We start from the raw sequence: 27075 nt of genomic DNA, 5'->3' as shown, positions 1-27075 counted from the left end.
TCAGAGGCGAGTTCACTTACCCGTGCAGCTTCCTGTGCCAGGTGGAGTTGGGAGGTGAAGTGTGTGTCTTGAGTGGTGAGTGTGATACGTTCAAACACACACTCCTGCACCTGAGCGACCATGAGTCGCACCAGCATGCAAAGCGACGGGCAGCTCATGTCCAGACTGGGAGCATTGGAGAAGTTCTCTTTAAGGTAATTAAACGCACCTGAAAATACACAACAAAGATATGTTCATAATTTTTCATAGCACATTTATCAAGAAAAATTTTGATTTTGTTGAAAATTTTGGAAGATTTGTTAATTTCTTTGTATTAAATCTTGTTAATTTAGGTGTTAGATGGGTTGTACTGGTACAGTATTTGTCTGTCATAGTTAGGTGCATGCAGATGCACAGTGAATACATCAGTGGGTTAGGGCTGGAAATTAACCACCCACCAATGTATTTTTGTGCAATTACTAGATCAGTCTGCTCAATCTACCAGCCAAAGTGGAGAATAAATAGTGGAACACTGATTTATGACAAAAAAACACGCAGATTGACAAAGAAACCCTGCCTAGCACTGACAACTGACCCCATAACCGTGGTAAAACTAAACCCTCTCCAGTGTGAGCCATTAAGCTCCTAGTGTTGTACAGCTGGTCAGACAAAAATACTTTATTTCAGGGACTTTTCTTATGGCATAATGCTTATCTAACAAAAGTGATGGCTAAATACACTGATGACAAATCAACAACCACAGGAGAATATTAAGTAAAAGGTTAAGATAAAACTAGCCAAAGAGCAAGACTGACCTAGCTGTTTTCTGTGCAAAACAATTCCTCTTTTCTCTCAGTCATCCTGATTGTGCTTCAACTAAACAAAGGTATAATGCTGCTGGAACGTTCAGCTAAGTATGTGCTGTTTCAGTACCTGCAGCCCTCTGAAAGGCATCTATAGCTTTGTCTATGCCAGCTGTAGCAGAGCGGTCCTGTCGTGCCCCGATCTGTGTGTACAGAGCGCCGATGTTGAACAACACACTCCCCTTCTCAAAGGCCAGTGTGCGCTGACAGGATGGGACACCGGTCAGAGAGTCATACCTGGGGGAGAAACAGAGGGAATAAATTGACTCGGTGCGTCCTGTTTGGGTTTTATGTATTATTATTATGTTATTTTTAAGGTTGCATTATCTAACCATTTAGTTGGCATTAAATTAGATAAGAAAATAAAATCTTCAAATTAAAGACAGTCAAAAGGTGTTCAAACACATTCATCCTGCCACTCCTAATGAAAGGCAAGAATCAATTTATCTATTTAATATACTTAACTTGTTTTTCTATCAACAAAGTGTCAGTGACTGTTACAGCTGTCCTAAACAATTTCTCTACTCTCTCAACATGATGTGAAGGTGAGTTTTTGTCTTTGATGCAATCAAACTGACACATATCCTTGTTTTTTCTCTGAGGCAGCACCAGGATTAATGTCTTTACATAAAGAAGGTCAACCGTTTCATTTTCTCATACTTTACACTGTGGGCTTTTAAAAAAGATATTTCTCTTAGACATTTACAATACCAAGACAGACTTTTATTTACCCGTCAGCTATTAATATATCAAATCAACTGACGAGTACAGCATGCTGCGATAATAGTATGGATTATCAAAACACTGCTATTTTGGTTCTGCCTTTGAAATTCCTCTATTATTGATTACTTGGATGGATTATTATTGATTTGTAATTATAGCAGTGGTAGGATCAATCGTCGATGGGTGACCTTTAAGAAGACAAAGTGGCAGCACATCAATAGCTGCAGTTTCACAATCCGACTGAATTTATTCTGAGCAGAGATTTGAAGTTCTCTGTTCACACGGACGCTAAAAGATATGATCCGACTGAGATGTGTGTACTCATGTATCATACATTTAATCTGAATAAAACTGCTCTGGCATGCACAGCATTGTCTCACTGGTTAAAATCCACTGAAAATTTCTGTAGAGGGAGAAATTCTTCTTTGCCTTTGGTGTAAATAAACAGCTGGGCTGGCACTCACTCTTTTTGTCAACTTCTACTCGTGTGAAATATTGGATTGTTCTATTTCGTATCTGTATCTTATATTATCTAATCAACAATTTGATACTCTTTCAAAGTTTCGAGTAAAAAAGCTGTCTCAGCAACGGACCAGTTTTATTTTGCTCCTGCCATGTTTCTGCCTGGTCCATCCATGGGACAGACATGCTCAGAAAGACAAAACTTACCCCTAACAGGGAGAGATGATCAGATTGAGTGATCTGAATGACTATCAGCATAATAAAATCTGAGGATTTTATTCCAAATAAAGTGTTTATATGAAGCATTTTTATTCAGATCAGGCACTTATTCTGATTACAAGTGGTCTATGTAAACATAGCTAAAGAAGGAAAGATAGTCACACATCCACGTGAAGCGGACAGACTTTTACTTGGGTTAAAGTTAAGTCCCTGTCTTTCTTGTTGTCAACAGAGACTGCTGCTCTACTGCTGATCACAGTAACAACACAGTAACAGACTGGGGTGACAAACAAAGGCCCTGATTTGGACAAGAGTGGCATTTCGACACAATATCCCACACCGTCCTCCTTGACCGCCTGTCTCACCATCTTGGAATCACTGATACAGCTCTCTCCTGGTTTCACTCATATCTCTCACAAAGAAAACAGTTTGTTACCATCGGCACCTCTCACTCATCCCCCGCCCCAGTTAACCAGGGCATGCCTCAAGGCTCTGTTCTTGGACCTCTCCTTTTCACCATCTACATGCTTCCCCTTGGACAGATTATTCACAAACACGGTCTCAGCTTTCACTCTTATGCAGATGACACCCAACTCTATCTCAGCACCAAACCATCCACTCAGCTCCCTCCCCACTCCCTGGTAAACTGCCTCCACGACATCAAAGCCTGGATGACCTCTAACCAACTCAAACTCAACAGCAATAAAACAGAGCTCATGGTGGTGGCCCCCAAAGCGCTGCTGCAGAAGGTTGGAGATCTCATGCTCGATGTGGACGGGACCTCCATCTGTCCATCCTCCGAGGTCCGAAACCTGGGCGTCATCCTGGACTCCACCCTCTCCTTCCAGTCCCACATAAAGTCTGTCACCAAATCTGCCTTCTATCATCTCAAGAACATCTCCAGACTCCGACCATCACTCCCTGATTCTGTGGCTGAAACACTCATTCATGCTTTCATAACCTCCCGCCTGGACTACTGTAATGGAGTCCTGTCTGGAGTTCCCAGCAAAACTCTGGACAGCCTTCAGTACGTCCAAAACTCTGCAGCTAGAGTTCTCACCCGCACTAGACCCTGGCAACACATCACTCCGACCCTCATCCACCTCCACTGGCTCCCTATCAAGTCCCGTATCAACTACAAAGTCCTCCTCCTCACATACAAATCTCTCCATGCTCTGGCTCCCCAGTACCTTTCTGATCTCCTCCATCCATACACACCATCCCGCAACCTTCGATCTTCAGACACCGGCCTACTTTCCATGCCCAAAACCAAACTCCGAACCTATGGAGACAGAGCCTTCAGTGCTGCAGCTCCCACCCTCTGGAACACTCTTCCTGCAGACATTCGTAGCGCTCCATCTCTGGACATTTTCAAAAAACGTCTCAAGCACCACCTGTTCACCACAGCCTACAGTCTTCACTAAACCACCCCTTACACTCATCCTACCCCTCACATAGTTTGTCCATGTCTATGTGTTCCTGTAAAGAGTCCTTGGGTTTCTTGAAAGGCACTATATAAATTCAAGATATTATTATTATTATTATTATAGAGTTTGTGTAAACATACACACAAATGATCATAACTTATCTAACCTAACTGCCCCCAATAACCATTTATTTTCAATGTTAAAAGGTAAATGTACTTAAAAATACATTAAACTGTCTTTGTGGGGCAAAGATTGTTTAGCGAACAGGTCGCGCCCAACTGCCCAGGTTCAAGTCCAGCCCTTAGCTCCTTTCCTGCATGTCATGTCTCCCTCTCTCATCCCTGTTTTCTCAACTATCCACTGTCCTCTTCTATGAAAAAAAAAACACCTAAAAATAAATTTCCAAAAAAATCTGTTTTGCTATGGTTGAGAAAAATGTTCTCCCCTATGCAATAAGAGCCAAAACAAATAATTGGTCAGACTTATAACAGGTCTCCTTGGGCCATAGATATCAGATTTGGCAGTTTAGTATCTGATTAAATGAAGAACAAGTAACACATGCCATTATCTTCCAACATAAGGCTTTTAACTATTAATGCACAGATCAGGTATTTTCATGAAGAAGTGCCCATTTCTCACCAGTGGAAGTGCACGCCCAGGTTTCTGTGGAGAGGGAAGAAGCGCTGGTCCAGGTAGTACAGCTGGTTGTAGTACTCCATTAGCAGCTCCAGGCCGGCCTGGTTACGACTGGGTGTACGCATCGCCTGGCACAAAAAAAAACACACACACAGGAATTTACACTTCCTGTCACTGTCTGTGATGATATATGGAGACCAAAAGTTTCAAATGCAATAATTTCAGTGGGTTTTTTTTTTGTTGTTTTTTTTCTGATTTTTAAAATCCCGTTTGTTCTGTAAACTAACTTTCTCATGACAGGAGGGATTTGATGATTTTCTTCAACTCACTTAATGAAAGATTTTAAACCAAACTAGATTATCCTCCTTTTTATGAAGTTATATGAGTGGATTTATTAACCTGTCTGAGCTCCATAAGCTCCTTGATCTCCTTGTCGTAGAGGGAGCTGTCTTCTCCGTAGTGCTCGCAGATGAAGTCCTGGGAAAGCAGACATCAAGCAAACATGAAGCAAAGTTGGTGAAATTCTCTAAAATTAATCAAACTGCAGGAACATTGTAAAAAATCTGGATTCACATAAGGAAAAAAAGATATCAGCTCATATAAGTCATAAACACATCAACTTTCATGACAGAAATATATGTTAACAGTCCCTGCATATCATTTCTGCTATGTCTTTTCATATCATTGTTTCTATGTTAATGTCAAGCTTTAAAATTATATTTATGATGTTAAGTTTGTCGGCCAATTATCTGATGAAATGTAACTTCTAATTGCTAGTTAGTTTGTGGTCTTTCATGCCTTTATTGTAAATAAGACAGAGGATATAGTCAGACACTGAGGAGAAACACTGAGGGACAGCATGCAGTAAAGGAACCACAGGCTGGATTTGAATCCAGGCCACCTGTTTCAAAGATAAGCCTCTGTGCATCAGGCGCACCAACAACAAAGCTGCAGGGGCCCATTGTTTTAACACAAGGTATCAATATGAATGCACAGTCATAATGATGGCAGAGCTGAAACGCTGCTTTACGCAAAACCAAGGGCCGATACTTTTAATGCATTATAGACCTTTTAACTCAGGCCTCAAGTTATTTTTGTCAACAGCTGATAGGTGTGATAAATCAGGTGAAAATAACATTCTAGTTAGATTTAAGTATGGATGCATGTCTTACCTTGACAGAAAGAGTGAAGTCCACTTCTTTGGTTTCTTTTAATCCCAGTGGGATCATGGGAACGTTGATAGCCTCGCTGTAAAAACACACAAATACAGTCAGGGTAGAAAGTAACACGACTTCTAATTTGGTGTGGAGTCTTTCATGTGCTTCCTGGCTAACCATAACATGCTAGCTATTAGGGCTAAATAATAAATTGCAGTTTTACTGTTATTATAAGATGAGCATGTGCAACAAACACATTGCAGAGGTATGTGCTTTTAGCAAAAAAATCTAGAAAAAAAAACATCTAATTCAAACAAGCCATGCTACCTCGCTCTGCATGTGTACTTCTTGTATGCTATCACACCAGCTTCATGCAGTCAGATGATATTCAAGCTAGAAGACTTTTAGAATTTACAGTTTCCTGCCCAGACCCCTCATGAACACTTCTTTTGTAACCCCATTTATTTTTACAGTTATTATTTAAAACAAACTGTTTGAAAGGTGACCAAACACATTTCTGTTTTTATAATAAGTTTCTTTCTTTTCAATTTCCATCCAGATCTAAAAACTCCGTAAGATCTAATTATAATGATTTTCAGTTGTGAACACGACCCCTGTACTGTATGTTTTTGTACAGCTTGTATGTGTGTCATGTCTTCCAGGTTACACTGTGTAAACACAAACATGTAAACACACACACAGTCAACTGTCAGGAGTGAATTGTTATCTAATTGCCTTTAAACCCAGCATGCTCCCTGCTCAGGGCTTCATCCTGCTAAGAAGCGAAGCTAAAGCCAAGAATTAACTCGTTACCTCCCCATGACGCCCCCATCCCATTCACAATGACCACAAACACGCACACATGCCACAGGTTCCTTAATGACAGTCTAATCAGGATTTATCCCTCCCATGAACCCGGGCAGAAAAAATCTCCTGCCTTTGAAGGGCTACACATATTTGTTTTACTATTTTTTTGTGCAACCTCAGACAGAAATTCCCATCCTTTCACTAAAACATTAACTAAAACTTTGATTTGAAGCTAATTTGAGTCTTAACCCCCGAATAATGCTTAGAAGAACAAAGAGTCAGATCAAATGTCCATGAAGTCCATGGGTAAACGTTGTGACATAGTCATATTACAGACTAATACCAACAGCAATGCATCATTATCCATAAACAAAAAATATATGTCTCTTTTAGTCCAATAAGCTCTGCTCCCCCCTTTTTTTTAAAACACAGAAAGTACCCTCTTATAATAAACTGTAGATTGTAATATCATGACACATTTTAAAAGGGCTTTTACAGAAGAAAAGCTTACTAAATGTGATCTGACCAGAATTAAAAATCAAAACAGAAGAGAGATAAACCATGACAGAGTATCAGGACCATGTTAATGAAATAAAATATGAGATTGTAAAATAAAGGTTGAAATTAGGGCTGCTAGATAATGGCAGAGAAGATTATCATGATTATTTAAATTAATTTTGAGACATGATTATCAAAGATGATTACTCACTAATTATATAAAATCTACATCAAAAGCATTTATTGAACTTTAACACTCAGAACACTTTGAAAAACATGCATTATATGCCTACAATCATTAAAATGACTACACCTGTGATTTATATATATTTTAGTTGAGTACATACATTACATCTATATCCCTTATATTTTTCACAGCCTAAGAAATCCTTATTTTCTACATTTGAAACAGAACATGTCTTGTCATGCTGACTGCCATGAAAGAGCAACGGTAACAGACACAAAATATTGACCACTGCTGTGAAAATGATGGATGTTATATCCAAGGCTGCTATACAATGAAGATTTAATTGTTACTGGGAGCTTTGTATGTTGATCAGAAAAGCTCGAGTCTGTGGATTTGTTGTTGAAAGTGTGTTTGGCTGCCATTCTTGGACAGGTCTCCCTAGTAGAAGGATGTATCGACACGTGTACGTGCAAGTACTCAAGTTGATTTCTTAAAACAGCGCTGATAGACCTCATGTGTCACTATTATGATGTCATGTACTAGGAATCAACAACCTGTTTTGATACATTGCTATTTGGAAGAGTCATTTGCATATTGTTGTAATTTTGTTCGTGTTATTATGTTTGTTCCCTGGGTTGACAGAGATTTAATTGTTAGGGAATTGTATAATATTGTGATTTAAATGTTTGTCGGTCATTTTTTTCGGCTGATGTAAAAACCATCCTCAAAAAGTTGTGTTTTGGGGCGCAGGTGGCCGTGCGGTTAAAGGCGCGCCCCATGTACGCGGACAGCCCAGGTTCGAATCCGGACTGGGGCCCCACGTCTCTCCCCTGCTCTCGTCCCTGTTTCCGACTCTATCCACTGTTATCCTCTATCAAATAAAGGCACAAAACTGCCCCAGAAAAATCTTAAAAAAAAAAAAAAAAAGTTGTTTCATTGTTTGTTTTGATTGTATCAGTGGGTTCCTCATTGGACTGTTCTGGCGATTAGTTGCCACCTGGTGTTGATTGTTTATAAGTAAGTGTCACACCTACAGGTGCTGTGGAAACACTGAAGAAAGCCTCAGGCTGAAATGTGTCCATTTTTGTTTGCTGTTATTACCCACGCCGATGAAATCGGCAAGGGGTTATGTAAAGGATTCTGTATCTTTGTTCGTTTGTTTGTTTGTTCGTTTGTTTGTTTGTATGTGTACAAGATAACTCGAGAACAGAAAGTCGGATCTTCACTAAACTTTCAGGGAATATTGGGATAGTGACAGGGAAGAATTCATTAGATTTTGGTGATGATCCGCGCACCTGTTCGGTTTTTCTCAGACTTCGACATTTTGAACACCATAGTAATCAACGGGAGCGTGAGGTCCTCGATGGCGCTGCTTAGGCATTGGTCTGCCGCCTCAGATGGCCATTCTAGTATTTTCTTTAAAATAAAAAAGTGTAAAACTTTATGACGAGTGCTGATCGGTATATTTTACTATTATGATGTCACTCCTAACAGTGGTCGGTGAAAGTGCCACTGTTGACCTTAGTGTACTTCACATTTTAGTCAAGAAATAAGTTTTAGGTGTATTTGAGATCCGTAAAATTAAGACAAAGTTTACAAGACTATCTGCCAACAAAACATAAATTTCAATGACTGTCAAATGAGGTGAGACACCTTGAGGTTCAAGTTGAAATTGACCCGTAAACACATTCATGTTTTAAACTGTAGTATTGACGTTTGCTAACGTTAGCCTTTGCCCATTCAGTGCCTCTGTCAAGAATGAGGTGATGTAGAAAATGCTGTTTTAAACTTGCTTTGATTTGGAGGGATCTAATACTGACATTTCAAGCCTTTTAACTATCCGTGCACAAAATGTTCACTACGCAGATTATGGTGGGGGTTTTCATCAGGAGTATTTATCCAACGCTGGCATCCCTTTTGCCATCCAGATGAAGGCGAGGCTGGACAGAAAACATCAGATACAGAAGGTCTAAAATGAAAGTCATCTCCTGTGGCTAATACACTTACTATTGACAAGTATCTCACTCACCTCTGTTTCAAAAATATAAACTACTCCTCTGAGAATCTACCCTGCTCACTTGACTAAAAAATAGCCTCTCTTTACAGGTAACAAAATGGTTTTCACATGAACATCTATAACATATAAAACAGTGCTTAGTCTGAATAAAAACATGAAATGTAACCTGGAATGGGGTGGAACAAATAATACTGGAACACGATTCTCATGTGTGTTTTTGTGTGACATATTTGCCTGTCCGTCTGGTACACCTCCATGTTGCTGTTGAGCTCCTCCAGCTCTTCTTTGAGCAGCTGCAGGTTGGAGTTGACAAAGCTGAGCTCCAGAGCGACGGTCTCCCTCACTTTGTTGTTGCTTGTTGCCCTGCAGAAAATAAACAAAAACACAATTTAGTCAAATGTTTAATTTTTTGGTTGTGACAAAGACCAAATATTAATTTATTTATTCTACGCAAAAGAATGAATAAAAAGTTACTTAGACTTTGCCTGATGTTAACAATCATTCTTGGCACTGAGCAGAAGTTTCAGACACCAGTATTACAGCCTCCCCTTTCAAAAGGGGTAAATAACTCAATGACCATGAACTTGTTTTTTTTTTTTTGTTTTTTTTTATAAACTTTTTTAATAAACTCTGCATTATTTACTGATTTGCAGGTTTCACTGCACTGATGGGGGCATAAATTCATGAATTCCCTAAAAAACAGACTTATCTTTGATTAAAATAAGTCTGTCATTATCTCTTCTCCCTCATCCTTTGTAATACTCTACTCCTCCTCACATCTCACAGGGAGGGTCTTAGTGCTGAGTAAAGCCAGCTCACTTTGCTGGGGAAGGGGAGGTGCTGACATTAAAAGCACACAAGGTTCCTGTAAATCTGAGGCATCACCAGGATGCCGTGGTAACTGATGATACATGCTGTGTTGAAAATGTGGCCCAGGAAAATCCCCTTAATTATGCAATGACTGAGGTTTACTGGCTCAAACACAAAGCTAGTGTGCCCAATCAGGAGAAAAAGCCTTGATAAAATGTCATAAATAGACTGATTTAGCACCAGAAAGAGTAGTATCACGACAATCTCCTCCTTTTGTGAGATAATGATAGAAAATAAAAACTGTTTTCAGTTTTAGTTTGGATAAAATTAAAGATTGAAGGTCTAGATGAGTGGGTCATTAGATGCATCAGCAGGTGGGAGATCTGGGGAGTTAAGTCTCGAGGATAGAGGGAAAACTTGGCAAGACACAGCTGAATTAAAAACATTACAGTAAAAAGTTCATTCACTAAGCAAACGACCTGAAACATGATAATGATTGTAAAAATTTGCAATTAGATTATTTTCCAAAATCTTTCAGCCCTATTATACACTTTGAAAAGGCTGTTTGTAGTTGAGGGGTCACAACATCAGAACTTTAAACCTAATCAAATTTGTAACAAAAAATTCTATCAATATCTGTTAAATACTACAACAAAAATAGAAGTCCTTGGCATCCAAAATTGGGTGATCTGTCATTTTCAATAACGATACAGGATATTGGGTTTTGTCCCTTATCTGTTAGGCCAAACCTTCCAAATACATTTTTATCAATACTAATGTCATTACATATATAATAATTTATTTTTGACCTAAAACTTCAGTCCTGAAAACACACTTTAAAATCTAATAAATGAGGATGAACTAAGAAGAAAACTCTAGCTGATGCAGCTCTTTTGCTTCTACCTGAAAACTTTAAATTTAATCCTATGCAAAGTGGTTATGAAATCCAAATAACTTCCATATTTTTTATCTCAATGAAACTGAGAGAAAGGGAGCAACAAGATTTCAAAACAGGCTTGGTGTCTTTGAGATGATCTATTAAAGAGATAATCCCAGATCTCCTGTGCAAAGATTCTGACTAGGGATGTACAATATTATCGTCACAATAATGGTAATGACAGACACAAGCATGGAGTTTCATATCCGTATCAGCAGATATGAACATTTCTGCAGCATAAATCACATATTAGCCTTGGCATTGGCAAAATAGATAGCAGTACCATCAGGTAGGTGGTTGCCAAAGATGCCACACATTCAAAGAGGCCCCCTGTGAGCCCTGAACATTTTGGATGAAGACCCAAAAATTAAACAACCACCAAACTGTGTATCTCCCTGCTTCTCTCACAGCTCCACTTTATTTAGCCTCTCTTTGCACTGGTGACACTTTGTGTTCTTTCATTTAAATAAAGGCGTGTGCATATCTGTATTATATCAGCTAAAATGAGTTTGGAGATATCAGCAAAAATCCAGTGTTGTAGTTTCACTGCCTTTATTAGTCATGCTAACAGTGAAACAAAATACTAAATATGCCCAAAAACCACAAACAAAAAAAAACAATTTAACAATGAAAGATTTTTAAAAACACAGTGACAGAGCTCTAATATTGAAAACAGTAAAACAAAAAACAGCTTTTTAAACATTACATTTTCCTTTCTCATGTCTCTGATTGTGAATGTTTAGTCGACATTCTGATTGTTATTTCTACTCTTTCTGTGTCAGACGGTTCGGTTTTGTTTTTTATCCCTGAATTGATCTCCAGCTTATTGAAATATCATATCAGTGGGCTCAGACATATTGATTATGCCACCAAATCAATGGCTGTGGATGTAAACCCTGGAGAAAACGGTCTGTGGATACTGCTATAAGACTTTCCAGAGTTTTAACAAAGAAAAATTAGGACTGTTTGTGTGCTATGTTTAGCATTAGCATCTTAGCTAAATTTAGCTCTTAACTTTAGCCCTGCCATTTCAACACGGAAAAGTTTTGTGTTGCCGTTGCACTCTGCACTTTTCTCTAAAGCATACAAACCTTTGAGAGTTATCTTTCATACATATCCACATGCCACAAGTCCACGTGACTTAACTTCTGAGCTGGAGAACTGTAAGACGCTTCAGCAATGCTCTGTGTAACATACCTAGATATTAAGTGAGCACCTACTGCTAACGTGACTCTCCTGTAAAGGTAAAAGGTCATCGTGAGTCGTGTAAGATTGAAGACGCTAGGATAACAAGCAGCAGAGCTCAGTGAACCACTTTATCTTGTAAAGCTGGTGCATCAACCAACCAATCAACGCCCACAGACCAATCTGATTCAGTCCAGTTTATCTTTACAACACTTAAATTTGATAAACTTCTGCTACTGTTTTCTTCTGCGATGACAATTGGTGACCTCTGAAGGAACTGTAAAATGTGATCGTTTTAAGTCATGACTAAGCACAGCTCAAACAAGCGGCTGAAGCTCACCTTTGAGCTGCCGTAAATAATGTTAATCAGTCCAGTCAGACCACTCTACCTTCACTTCTCTCTTCATCTATCCTTCCCTCGCTCCCTTAGTCACACACACACAGGCTAACACACACACCTACATCTAGGATCAAGCCAAGGGCAATCTGATTAGTCAGCTTTAAATGAGCTGCCAAATATCCCCTTCATGCACAAAGCCACTTGCACGCACACCATTCTGCAACTTTTGGGGAAAAAAATGACTCTTTCTTCCTCTGTGAGTGTGCACTGACATGTTGTATGAGAAAAAATGTGAAGTTACTGTATTAGTGGACCTAAATGGCATGAATACGGGGATTAAACCTTGTTTCAGCCAAGTTCCCACAGAGAAATACACCCTGCAGCTCCCATCATGACGTCCCCATCATCCAATCACAAATCCTGATGAGTTACTACGCCGCTTTGTCTCTAATTAGCGTCTTAACCTCCCCTTAACCCCTCCACCTCCTTCCAACCATCTCCATCCAGCGACCCATTTCTACTACTGTTTCAGAGTGAGTGAAGTGAAAATGAAAGCCTGAACCTTTGTGTGTCTGGGGACTATTCCAGCTGACCGGAAAAGGGGAGGACAGAAGGAAAAAAAGAGAGTCTGACAGTGCCAGACAAATAAGTGGGGGATGAGCCTGCTCTGTTGGGAATCTCTGCATGGGAACGGGACGGGAGGCGGACACAAAGCCGGCTGATTACAGGGTGGCGGGCTGTGTGGGGGTCCTCTTTGTCTCTGTGACCCATCATCCCAATAGAAAGGGCAGGAGCGCTTGTTTTATTTCCCCTGAACTGAGTCATCAGCTTTCACAGTAACTGGCTGAATCCTGTCTAAAGTGGAGTTTGGGAAAAAGAAATAAAAAGACTGAAAGACTAATAAGAACGAGAAGTTTTAGAACTGATTAAGATGAGTTCTTCAGCCAGCAGCAACGACACAGGCTGGTATGGCTGTAACGCAGAATCTTTGGTTGAAAATGTACCCCAGTTAGTTTGCCAACTGAAAGTGTTTACTTTTGCACAGGCAGGCTTGCACTGTTATTCTTCGTACCTGATAACACACAGAAAGTATCCCTTCAGAGATATTTTCAAAAGGCAGATTCTTTTTTTAATCCAGTTAAGCCTCAGCCTTTTCAAACCCACCAGACGCAACCACCACAACAGCAACTTTACCTTGCAGAACAAAGGAGTTGCTTGTCTGCTGCTCATTCCTACAATAAGTTATTTTTGTGTCAATGATATTTCGTTCTGCTCAAGTCATGATGTTTGTTTACCTCCTGGCTATATTGGCTATTCGGTAACATGGTAACATATTTAGAAATCATAAAAAATCGTATTACTCTTCTGCAGATGTAATGTATTCATACAAATGCAAAAGAACTGTACCTATTGGTCCTTAAGACCCTTTGCTCTGTATTTGAAATAATGTTACATGAACAGCTGTTAATAGTTCATGTTTATCTGTTGTCATATCAATTTGATGCTGGCATCTGGTATACTGGACATTCTTTACTGGGAGAAAAGGAACACCTGTTGGGCAAACTCTGGTTTACTTTTGTGGTCAAATACAAGAGAAAACATTGGCACAGTGGTAGTCTTAGACCAAAGGAAGTCATGAAAAAAGCATCCGTATCAGCATAGGCAAACAGCGAAGTTGTAATTTTGAAATAAATATCAGTATTGTTCTAGATTTTCAAATTAGTGCGTCTCTAAAAAAACCTTTGGAGATTGCCCAGTTCCAGATTCCAGATGTAAATGTAAAGAACTGCACCCATTTTATGAGAAAGGGTCACTTCTGGCAGTTAGATTCATCGGATGATATTCTGGATAATATCTTGGTCTTTTAGCCCAGCATGCCTTCAATTAAATTCTAACCAGAAGTCTATAATCCAGAGCTGTTAAAGCTTGATGATTTTGTACACAAACTGAGGTAGTAAATCATCCCAGATTTTGAATTAAACTCTTAAATTCTAGTGCCCATAGGGCATTTATCACATTGCTTGTAGTTTAAAGGATTAAAGTAAAACCTCAAAGAAATTAAAATGTTTTAGCAGAATCAGTCCTGGGATGGTGCCAAGGGGTGAACACTGCTTGTCCTTTACTCAAACACGCTGTTGTTTTCTGTGTTGATCTAATTAGATTCTCACTTGACGCTACAGAGGAGGAAGAAAGCAGCCCCCTGGTTTAATGAAGTTCTTCCAGCTCCTCCACCTCCTCTTTTTACTCCCAGGATGAATCTTTATGAGTAGAAGGAGCGGCAGGCAGTTCAGTCTAAGTGGGTTTTACACAGTGGTCTATTCATGTTGCAAATGTTCTCAAAGCTACCACAACAAAGGTGCAGAACTAATGCATGCACATACATTAAATGTAAACTTGAAGCCTGTGTAGTAACCGACCTCTGAGTCATAAGAAACACGAAGAGCCTGAACACTTACAGGAGAAAGTTAAAGCATAGACAAATGAAGAGAGAGTAGAGGGGATAAAAGCTGATGTTAATGATCTCAGAGAGAACACTTTGATGCTCTGCCACCATTTCTTTTTTTTTTTATCTCCTTCATTTCTTCAGCAGTAAAACTCATGTGCTGTGGTGTGAGTGAAATCTTGAAAACACAAAACTATCTGAGCTACAAAAAAAGAAAACACAGAAAATTGTGAGAGAGAACACCCAAGCAGAGTAACAAATAAAAATGTGTTCACACAAACAGGGCCATAAAACTGGCAGGGGTGCTGCTGCGTGTAGTTAGGAGGGCAGTGATCTCTGACCTTTTCCCATCACAGGACACCAATACAAATGTGACAGAGCCAACAAGCTAACAAAGAGCAACCAACACTGAAGAGACAGAAAAGCATTCATCATGGCAAAGACTTCCCTAAAAAGTCAACGAGTCAATCTATCAGTCCAGGAGACCGCTGTAGTCGGCTTTCATTTGTCAGAATAATCTCTGTGCTTGTGTTTCTTATCTGTTTCTGTGAACACAGAGAAATGCAGGAGCAGAAGTATGGGAGGCAAAGTCTTAAGACCAGCACAGACCAAAGATTTGTGACACAGCAAGACTGTTTTAGAACGTTGCAGGAAACAGTTGCCGCAGGTTCAGGTGGCTGATAGTGTTGCTTGCTTGGTGTTGCTTTCTCGAAGTAAAATTCCCATTCATTTTCTCCCTTTGTGGATCTGACTATGATCCATACTGTAGCAGTGTTAATTTTGGCAGCTATTTTTATTTTCAGTCTGAGTCTTTTGATTGTTTGTTTTTTAGTTTTAGCCACATTTTTGTCATTTCTACCCTTTTTAGTTCTAGTCTAGTTTTTGTTGACAAAAAAGCCTTATTCTGGTACCAAATCATGGAAGTGTGTTCTCTGCACCCTGCCAGACTGAAATTCTGAGACCAATTGCAATAAAAAGTTTATGCCATCTGACAGCCCAAGTAACAACAGGAGGATTTTTCTAATGTAGACACTAAAATAGAGATCAGTTAGTCATGTTGTTTGAAGGCTTGAAAAACTATCTTTAACAACAAATAAAACAAATCCCAATAGACTTCAGGAGTTCTTTAACCTCATGGAGAAATGTGTACACAGTAGGGCTGAGCGACATATTGTATTTCTACCGCTATGGCATGCACAGAAGTCACATAGCAAGGATGTGTGATTGTCAATCATACATTTTCAACCAATTCATGATGTGTACCAGTATTGAATTCGTAAAACTACTATAACTATGACTGAACATGTTCGTCAACAGCCTTTTTTTCCATGACAAAAACTAGACTAAGACTAACAAAAATAGATCTGTGATGACTAAAACTGACACAAAGTAAGTTTAGTTTTCGTCAAGAGGAGTAAACTAGACAAAAATGTAATGTAATTTTTGTCAGACATTTGAAATCTGTGATATTTCTCCATTGTGGGTAAATATGTCAAAGAACAATGCATCAGTATCTCTTCTGCCTTTCAGCTGTAGAAAGCAGGTACCCCAAGTTTAGCAGAGTGCAGACAACACACTACCATGACTTGGTAACAGATTTAGGCAAGAAAATAAATGCTTGGACTAAAAGTACAGCCTAAAATGTGAGGAATTTTTAGGGGCTAAAACTAGACTAAAATGTTTCAGAATTTTGTTGACTAAAACTGGACTAAAACTAAAAAGGGTAGAAATGACAAAAATGTTACTGAAACTCAAAGACGTTTCATCTAAAGACTAAGAATTTAATTAAAAATAGCTGCCAAAATTAACACTGATGTGTACATAATATATAGTTAAAACAAATATTGTGTGGATTGCAATTAAGTCACCAAAAACCACCAAACATTTATCTGAGTCTGAGAATTCAATGAGTGCTTGTTGAGAGCTCTTCATTTGCTGTGGAGCTTCGTATGAGATGCATGAACTGAAGCTGGGATGAGAGTAGATTGAGTTCATAAAGACAGCTCTCTGATTTCTCTGCCTGAGATCACTAAGAGACACAAAAATTGATAAACTCTAAGAATTAAAGTTTGATGAGATCTCCTCCTAGACTTAAAAGGAGACTAAACTGAGATTTAGTGCATCTTATTGCTCAGGAGAAAAAAAAAGGAGAGACAGGAGAAATACACCTAAGTCTCAGTTTGGTGTCACACAGATCACATAGTTGTCTGGGAGAATTAAATGAAACATTTTGAGATCTATTCAAATTTTCTTTTCCTCTTGGAGGCGACCTGGTGCATGTCACCCTGTCGCTTCCATGCTTTTGGTTTTAAGCCAAAATTGTTTTCTTGTTTCCGTGATGAATGTGCATTTAAGTATCTGAAATCCATATCCCTAATTCAATAAATATACATAAAAGGCACTTCGTTTATCTGGTGTCATTTTATCTTTTTATTAAAATAACACAATATATATTGAGAGAAAAACTATTGCACTGTCTGCTTTTTCCAATGTTGTTCAGCCCTTATACATAGTCTTGTACCTTTGCCTGTTACACACTACTGTGTCCTCTACCAGCTTTGCAGATAAACAGGATGCACAATGCTATGCTAGCTATTACATGAGAAATCCAAGGCTGCAGTGGATAAAAATATTGTTTTCATTAGATGTCTTAGTTAAGACAAGACTTAGCTGGCAGGCATTTTGTGTTTTTATGTGCTGGGAAATTGTGCTGTGGTGCTACAACTGTGATGACAAAGGGGCATTAGTTATGACTGACTCTCATGCAGGAAGCATACAATCTAATGTTACGCATCATTGTTATCAACAAGTTCTTTTCTTGCCTTTACACTAGTCTGTTAATCTGAAAGTAAACGGGCACTCAATGGACTTCAAAATGAAACTTTTAGGACCAGGCTATTCAACTGGAGCCCCTGGGGCCAGATCAGGCCCCCAAGGTCATTTTTAGTGGCCCTTTAAAGATCCAGTTTGTAGAATTTCTGCCCCTAAATATCTATATTAATTTAAAAAGTGTCCATTCCTATATTATTTAATTTTTTTAACTGAGGTCTTATAGTATCTCAGATATTTCCTAAACCTCCACAGTCTCCTTCTCTGTACTTCTGACTCTGTACTTAGTTCTGAGCATTGCTCCTTTAAGAAGGACTAACTGGTTGTACCGGCCAGGAAGTAAGGCTATACATTAAACAGATGGGTACAGTTTATCTCTGGAATTTAGTGAGTTTTTTGATAAATTGAGCCACAAAGCTATCAAAAACTTTTGAAGTGTTAAACCTAGAAAGCCTTTGTATTTTTGTCATTATTTTGCAGTGCAAGAGCACACAACCAATAGCCAAAGCCTGGAAATCCCTCCAATGTGGCTGGATTAAAAAATATTTTGCAAAGAAGAAATGACCAAAATTCTTCCACAATGATGTGAAAGACTTATTGTGAGTTATCACAAACTTTTGCTTGCACAACCAGTTATTAAGTTTAGGAAGAGGGCAAATACTTCTTCAAAGCATCATGCACTGTCTCTCAGGATGGATGCTTCTTCAGGAAGAGACCCCCATTCCAAACCAATCCAAACATCCCTGCTTTAGAACATCCTTAACACGGGCAATCTTGCACAGAACCTCACCTGAACAGGTTCTCTGCCCCGGCTCTCATGCGCATCTCCTTGTTGATCTGCTGGTTGATGCGAGCTCGCCGGTGCTGCAGTTTACTGCGCTGAGTCTGAGCAAAAGGATCACATCCCTGCACAGAAAACACGGAACAACAAAGGTCAAACTGTTGTACAATAGTGTCATTTGAAAAAGGAAGTTCTCAGTTATCACACTATGAGCATCCTTAGTGCTGCACAACCAGAAATACCTTCAAAAAATGTGGTTACATATAACACTGTTAAATTTTACATTGCTTCAGATTGCATACAGTATAGACAGCAAAAGATGGTCTACTTGTGTTTACCTTGTATTTTCCTATTTCACAGACAGACAGCATTCACCAACATAGGATTAATGAATAAATCCACAGACTACCTCACAAAAAAAATCTCTGGCAGAGACTAGAGATTAAGACAATCAGAGGATCACGGTCAATTTAATTAGAGAGATAAAACGTGACTCACACACACAGGTACTATGACAGGGTGTGTTCAATGGTCTACTCTAGGTATAACATTTAAGAGTACCCATCCCCCTCATTCATCCAAATATTATTTCTTAAGAATTCCTTCTATTTAGTAGCACCTCACTGTTCAACAATCTCAAAATCAACATATCTGCAACAAAGTTTAAAGCTTTTACATCTATTAACTTTGATGATAAATGCTCTTATGCATTCTAGAAGAAGCCAAGTATAGCACAGTTACAGATTATTTACATTTTGACTGACATTTGCAAGTGTTTTGTAGCTTGAGAACTATCACTGAAAAATCTCTTGCTTTTGCTGTGCAGCCAACAAAGTTACTAGCTTTGATTGTTTCATCTGTCTTCTTAAAATTGAAACCACAACCCCTCAAAACTCGAAATGGAAGAAAGAGAACGAAACCTCTTTGTTGCATCATAATGTTATAACCCCTGCCTTTCACTTACAGCAAATTCTCCTGACTTTTACCCTCTGCCTTCAGGCATCAACTTACCCTGACTTCAAGGAAATTTTATTTGGGGGCTGAAATGAAAAAGTGCAGTTGTGTGTGTGTGGGTGTGTGTGTGGGTGTGTGTGTGTGTGGGGGGGGGGGGTAGTACAAATAGGGTTCACACATGTAGTTCATCTTCATTAATTTGCAAAACTTTAGGAGTTTTGCACATGTAAAAACAAAACTCTTTGTTCTTCCACAAATAATAAGTTCATTTTTCTAGACCACTCAAAAAAAAACTTTTGCATGGGTATATTTTGACTATATCAGCTTGGATTTTGAGTCTTTGCTTTCATTGCAAACTAGCTCTGACACTGTGCGAAAAACAAAATAAAAAGGCAAAATACAAAATAACTGGACATGGACTATGGGGTTATGGGCATGCAAGTCCCAAGTAAGTTTTCAAATCTCCCCTTGCTAATGTAATGTTTTACACTGGCTATAAACAATTGTCCCTCTGATACCAGCATAATGAAGAAATATAGATACTTTAAAACTTGGAACATAAGCCGCACTGGTACGTAGGATGTTTGTTTTGGGGGGTCTTCAAGAGGGAATTAAGGGATGCATGATGTTATAAACATGATATCAGCATCAGCAGATATTAGCTTAAAAAGTCCATTATCATTATCCACAAATATTCATTCATGAGGCTTGACATTTACAGTCTACATATCAGTTGTAAATATCAGAAGAAATCTTTGGGATGTAATGGTTTACAGAGGTTAAAGTTTAGTTCGTACCTTGGTTTTGGGGTCAAGGTTCGGTACAGGTTCGGTTCATCGATAAGAAGATTTATGATTCTAAATGTCCCTCACTTATTTTTCTTTTACTAACTTAAGTGCAGCTTATACTTCTCTACATGTTTGAAATACACATTTGAATCAATCAATCAATACTTTGTTCCATCTGGTGTTCTTAGAACTACCAGTGATAGTTGGCACAGCCTGAGATATATATTTAACATGAGACAAAAGGAAGGACACCAAAAGAAATATTCAAAATAAATTGCAAAACAATTTGAAAACCAAAAATAAATGCATCATATGCAAATCAAAATGTGTGCTTTTAGAGCAATGCATCATATTTATGATTTATGAAGTGTGCTGAAACATCATATAAAAAAAACATTCAGTGATTACATGTGCAAAATCCTGACTCGTGTATATCAGTGAAGGAATCCCAGACTTGATCATGTAAACATTGGATGGGAAGTTGCAATGGAGTCGAGCAGAGCGCTTACAAACACATCCGTCGTTAGTATTCTCTACTTCTAGCTGTGTATAGTCTTTTAGCTACGGTAATTTCTTCAACCCTCTGCTTTCACATCCGGCGACTTCTAAAAAAACAGCTTGGAGAGGAGAGGGAGAAGAGTGCAGCGAGTCTCGCTGCTCTGCCTCTCTTGCAGGTTGCAGTGGAAGCATGGAGTAAACTTTTTCTTTGTGTGTTTTAATATGGCAGCTACTTCCTCTTCTTTGTTGGTGGATAATTACAGTCACATTTGTGTTCTTTTATTTTCTTAATAGTTTGGACATATTTGTTGCGTGATTATTGCACCGAACCGCGTGACCCCCGAACAGTGACGTTTTGGAATGAATATAAAAACCATTTCACCCCTAATATCATGGTATTGGTACTGGAAATGATGAATCTATAAATACTGGCATATTGGATATTGGCAAAAATTCAGTTTTACGCAGCTCTAGTTCTAAGTTTCATTCTGCAGCTCTTCCACAACCATCTGAGGAGTTTACACTCCTGCTATCTGTAGTATGACAGTGAAGCTCACGGACTACAGGGGCTGCTGTGATACAGGCTACAGCCAGACAGTTGCACGGCCCACCTCAGCTTGCTTCTAAAAGAGGAGTCTTCACAACAAATCAGCAAGGTGTACACAAATCAGCAACAAATACGCAGGGTTTTTCTAAATAACTGCATACCACTGTTATTTTAATGAAGGATAATGACCTAAAGAAGCAAAAAAAAGCTTTTAAAAATGGTGCCAAATCCAACCAGTGTGGTCTTCGTAGCCATGTATCCCTGTGTGATCTGAGCAATTGTACAGCCATACACAAGAATGGGAACCAACTGTAAAAAGCATTACGTTTTACAGCATCCCTCTTCATTACTTGTGGTAATGAAGAGGGATGTCTCAGCATTTGATAGTGTTAGTGTCTTCAGTATATTGGACACAGCCAACTTTTTGGATGGAAAAAATAGGTCTTAAAAGTAGGGCTTAATGATCTGCAAAAATAATCTAACTGTGAACTTTTTCCCAAATATTGCGACTGTGATTTAATATGCAATTATTCTTGGGTTAATCTTATGTATTTTTTTGACAAATTCAAGCCATAAATAAGACCATGTGTGTTGAAAACAATGAAATTATTTCCAAAGCATCTGAATATGCGGGTGCAACAAGCTTTAAGCTATAAAGGAGACAGCTAGGGTGAGGGAGGGGAGGCTGGCTACCAGCTGATTGTAGGTGGGGTATGACTTTTGTGAAGTAACGCTAGGCTTCATCAGTTTTAGATAGAATGAGCTAACTGTTTTTATAATGTGCATAAAATCTCAGCTGCAAAAAAAATTGCCCTAATTAAAAGCACATCTGATATAACTGGTTTTACAGAGTATGGTATAGCATCACAGAGGCGCACTGACCCACATATTTGCAGGTAAACTAAACTGCATCTAAAGAAATATCTGGGCTGAAAATTATTCCAAAATAAGTATCGCCATTGGTTATGGAACAATTTAAGTTACGGGTGAAGATATATTTAATGTTTTCCTTGCTGAATCTCATTAGCCAACAGATTTTTTTTCTGCTGGAGGACACTGCCAAAGCAAGGCAGCAAAACGATTGAGGCTGCCTGTGCTACCACAGTAACTCAATTTTCTTGCTCAACAGCACATGCTGGGGACTACCTCATTACACTAATTGAGCATCCAAATAAAACTTGAAAGAAATTCCCTTTAATCCTTACTCAGAAAAAGATAAGAGTTTCAATAATATATCTCATTGGTGACCTTACACATCACCCTGGACACAAAGGTTCCTGAGAGGCTTACTTCAGGGCAAAAAGGAAAGCATGCCAAAGATGATGATGAGTGTATCACAGAGCGTGTCAGACTGAGAGGAAGAGGAAAGCCATGACGAAGTTAAAGGGATCATAATCTAGATTGTTGTTTCAGCAGAAGAAGAGTCTTCCCACAGAATGACAAACTGTTTGCTAAAAAGTTAGATCTGTGTGAATATCATTGTATAGTCTGAGAACTTCATTTTAACAGGAATTTTGCCATATCACCATGCCAGCTTCCCCACAGCTTACAGTTAAATAGCTGCTCACTGAATCCCACAACCTACCCTACAGTTTACCACTGTTTCACACTTAAAAGTTAAACACATGTTCATTACTCGACAGATAAAGCAGCTGTGCAGTAAACATTCTGACACTCCCTCTCTTCACCCCTGTGTCTCCCTCCTTCACCTTCCCTTTTCCAGCACATACAGTTCCTAATTTTCTCACAGCCTCTCCCTCTCTCTTTTTTCTTTCCCTCTTACCCAGTTAAGTTGTTTGTTTAGCATGCATACGTCAAAGTAATCCTCAGAGTGCCAGTATGGATTAGACTTCTGGCCAGGCTCCCACCTCTGCTCCACCATCAGAGACGTAGGAGGATGGAGGCAGATCGACATCTGTGCAGGTAAAGTCTAAAACCTTTGATGTCCTGGTGACTTTCTCTGAGCACGGATGTCATTGTTCAGCTGTGTGAAAACAACCGTGGAATCACAATATGCAGCAAGTGACGTGCCATAAAGAGAATCCATGTCTCTGATCTTTAACTAATTTATCTAAATTCACCAATTCAAACCACAAACGCAGCCAGCAGTGATGAGTGAGGAGACAGACCCGGGTCTGCTTCACGGCAAATTTCCATTTAAAAAGCTGCGTAATGGGCGTCTGGATGAAACAAAAGTTTTGTGTACTTACTGCAGTGATGAACTGTCTTTACACTGAAGCACGAGTCTGAAGTACCAGCTCTGGGCAAACGCATCTTTGCTAAAGCTAGCAAAGACGCTAACAACAACATGGGATCAAGCCATGATAGCTAATGTTGCTAATGTTAGCAAAGAGGCTAACAACAACACCGGATCAAGCCATGAGAGCTAATGCTGCTAATGTTAGCAAAGCTCAGTGAATGAAGACACTCTGATTTACAAACCACAAATAAGTTTAAAAACTCTAGTTTGTTTACTATTTCTTCTTTTAAACACCATATATGTACTAATCTGTCTCAAACAAAAATGCAAGTAAATGGTAGTATTTAAAATTTTAATTCATAGAAAATAATAATTATAATAACAATAATATTTTTTTTTAATCAAAAGGCACTTTCAAAAGGGCTGTACATAAAAGTTAAAATAATGAAAATAAATACTTGACAATAAGAACGTAAAAAATCTAAAAGTTACGAAATCTAAAGAAATGCTGTGATTAATCATGATTAAACCTGATATCAGTATCTGTAGATATCAAAAAATATCTGCCAATATTTACATCCTATATTCTGGCCATGAATATCAGCATATACTGAGTGTAAAATTTGGCCACATACTAATGAATTAGAGGAGTTTTAGGCTGGACCAACAGACCTATGAAAGTTGAGGTCTTTTTCTCTATTCATCCTAATTTTTTAAACTTTAAAGTGTGTTTTAAGTTAAAAAGGTTTGTTTCCTTTTCCATCCTCAAACCTTAAAATGTGTTAAAAGAACTGAACGTTTAGTTATGTAAAACATATTCAGTATCGGTATTGGTAGAGCGAAAATGAATGTGTAAATATCAACATATCGGATATTGGCAAAACTCCAATATTCAGTATTTCCCAGAATTGAGGTAAATACAACTGATAATAACAGCAATATAGGCATACAGTGTGAAAATGTGTAAATGTTGTAGATTATCTAAGTACCATGATTATTCTTACTCACCTGTTTTACATTATATTATAATACAGAGGGTACTAAAAATGGGGTGGCAAAGTAAGCCTCTGAAAACTCCCATTTGCCAATATTGTTATCTTACCCTTTGGGGGTAAGGGGCTTTGGATTAGCTCCACACGTCTGATGTACCATCCTATTTATTATATTGGACAGCTGTAGGACCTCCAGGAGAGGTTTTGGATGTTTTCTTCTACTTTAAAATAGCTCTTGGCGTGTTTACATGTATTTAATAGTAACTAACTAGTAGGCTCACCTTTCTGACGCTCCCGCTGTAGATGCCGTCTGTCGGTAACGTTAAGGGCAGGTCGTCGTCCGAGGCACCGTCTGACAGGGACATCTCCGACTCTCTGTGAACGGTAATGTCAATATTTCTCTACTGTCTACAACCTAAACTAACCCAAACCAGCCCAGTCTTACAATAAATTCTTATCTTTAATGGATAAGTGACAGGAATCTCTCATGTCGACATAAACCAGCTAAAAATGAGACGTTAAGTTAGCTAACGTTTATGAGTCGGGGTTTTACCACTTGCCTTGTCGCAGGTTCCTCCATCGTAAAACAACGACGAAAGCGGCCAAATAGCTCCTACATCCCTCCTTCCTTTGTAGAGCTCAGAGTTTACACAGTTATCCGATTGTATTTTAAAATTAAAAACTTTTCTCCACTCAAAACATGCTTTTTTCCACTTATTTATTATGCTACCACCTCCGTTCGCCTTCTCTGACCTGCGTGCAGCTGCAAGAGCTTATCCAGTGAGGCGGGCCGTACAGGCCGGAGCGGACCAATCAGGTTGCAGATTCTGGGACTGATAGATAGATTTACGAATCAGAGGGAAGATTAAGACCGAACGACAGCACGAGATAGCCAATCACAAGTTGCTCTCGGCGTCCCCCTACTCCGCGGGCCGTTGCTACGGCAACGTCAGGGCAGTGGCTTGTGTGTGGGCTCCTAAATGAGAGAAGAGGCTCCTCCCCCCCGTGGGACTGAAAACATCAATATAAAGGTGTTTTATTTTCATTTCTACGGAGACTTAGAAGGATCAAGTTAAAGATTTGTAGTGAAAGTTATTTTAAGCATTTGTGATGGATTTTCTTTTTTTTTTTTTTTTTTTTGCTGTAACAGATTTCCAGTTAAAGGAGGCGTTTTGTAGAGAATATGCTGAAACATTAAATAGTAACATATTATGACAAAAATGGTTTGTATTTATATTAATTTCATTAATACAAAACCCTTTGCATAATCTTTCCATCAAAAGTTGCTGTCTGCTGCAAACTACTGATTTTAACTTGTCAAATTGTGTACACATTTTGCATGAGCATTTTGCATTTGAAATTTCCTGAAGTTTTATATACCTGTCCTTATTCTATTGCACAACTCCTCAAAATCAATACTTTCATGTAAAAATCATACACAAAAATATTAAAAGATTTAAGACATTTTTGATACTTCTTGTCCTTTTTGTTGCCTCTTTGACCCAATTGTTGCCACTTTTTAACTCCTTCAAACCACTTGCCACTTGCCACAAAGCCACTTTTTGTCTATTTTTGCCACTTTTTATTACTTTTTCCCACCATTTTTGCCACTTTTAACTCATTTTTAATGTACTTTTTGACCCTTTTTCCTTTTAAACTAATGGTTTGCAACATTTTAACCTCTTTTCACCACTTTTCCTGCAAGTCTTTTCCCTTTGTACCACGACAACCCCTTTGGACACTTATCGCCTATTTTTGCTACTCTCTAACCCATTTTCACCACTTTATCTGGCCATTCTTGCCATTTTTGTCAGATTATGTTACTATTTACTGATAATGGCTGACAAGTGAATTTCTGTGAAAACAGATCAAATGTTAGTCATTCTAAAACTATTTCAATATTAATTATTGGGGTGGATTTAACAGCTGCAGACATTTAAAGCCAAAAGATACTCTTAAAACCATATCATCTTCTTTCCTGCTTTTCTGAATTTAATGATCTTCTGGAGGCTGGAAAGGAAGCTTTGGGGGCCTGATTTGGCTGCCAGCTGATGATCAGTGGTGTAGTAGTTTGGCCTGGTATCTGTACATTGTTTCAGTCAGGCAGAGGTTTATCCTCCTCCTCAGAGCTGCTTAATTTATCCGGTCATAATTCCATATGGCAGCGGCTCCTGTCCTCATCCCTGGCCAAGCAGGTAATTAGAGCACCTCACTAACTGTCCACGCAGGCAGACAGTCAGGTGTAGCTTACTGCTGTTGAACGTTTTGGCTGCAACTGTGAACTTTAATACCAGCTCACCTGTGGGGATTTACAGGGACAGAGGTCATGTGTGGAAAGATTAACAAGAATTTGATTGATGGATGGAGATTCAGGCTGCAGATCAAGAAAAATCATGACTAGAAAGATGAATTTTGTTGCTATAGTTTGGAGAAAAACGCAAAAATATATATGTTGATTTTACTTTTTTTTATCAACCTGTGCCTAGTTTGATATGAATTATTTGCTCTGTTCAAGAGTCGTGTAAAATCTTTATTTCTATTGCAGGTACAAGGGCTCTATGTGGGAATATTGGTGCTAAAGAGGAGGAAAAATGGGAATCGAATGGTTTATAGCAGGGGTCATCAACTCCATTCACACAAGGGCCAGATTTTTCTTGACAGACATTGTGGGGACCGGACACTGAAATAAACTAAACTAAAATAAATATTTTGGTCAAATGAACATATTCTTGTAAAAATGTTATTTTTTTTATTAAAATGAATGGGACTTTAAGCTTTTAACGGTGGGGCATTACA

At 38.7% G+C, this 27075-nt stretch overlaps 1 protein-coding gene across 2 annotated transcripts in view; it reads right to left on the bottom strand.

Moving 5' to 3' along the window:
• The window catches only part of rhpn1 (rhophilin, Rho GTPase binding protein 1), a 30990-nt gene extending 5960 nt beyond the window's left edge, over nucleotides 1–25030 (bottom strand). For both annotated transcript variants that reach the window (XM_041790689.1, XM_041790690.1), the window contains exons 1-9: nucleotides 24840–25030; nucleotides 24561–24654; nucleotides 18310–18425; nucleotides 9210–9338; nucleotides 5482–5557; nucleotides 4709–4786; nucleotides 4313–4437; nucleotides 913–1079; nucleotides 21–208 (exon numbers count right to left, since the gene is read on the bottom strand). In XM_041790689.1, the coding sequence (XP_041646623.1) occupies nucleotides 21–208; nucleotides 913–1079; nucleotides 4313–4437; nucleotides 4709–4786; nucleotides 5482–5557; nucleotides 9210–9338; nucleotides 18310–18425; nucleotides 24561–24654; nucleotides 24840–24859 (993 nt within the window). In that variant the 5' untranslated portion in view covers nucleotides 24860–25030. The remainder of the gene's footprint in view (nucleotides 1–20; nucleotides 209–912; nucleotides 1080–4312; nucleotides 4438–4708; nucleotides 4787–5481; nucleotides 5558–9209; nucleotides 9339–18309; nucleotides 18426–24560; nucleotides 24655–24839) is intronic.
• Between the last annotated feature and the right edge of the window lie 2045 nt (nucleotides 25031–27075).

The sequence above is a fragment of the Cheilinus undulatus genome, linkage group 7 (genome assembly GCF_018320785.1).
Source record: "Cheilinus undulatus linkage group 7, ASM1832078v1, whole genome shotgun sequence".
In the NCBI taxonomy this organism is placed as follows: Eukaryota; Metazoa; Chordata; class Actinopteri; order Labriformes; family Labridae; genus Cheilinus; species Cheilinus undulatus.
The sequence above is the reverse complement of the archived record's forward strand: the minus strand, read 5'-3'. Positions and strand labels throughout refer to the sequence as shown.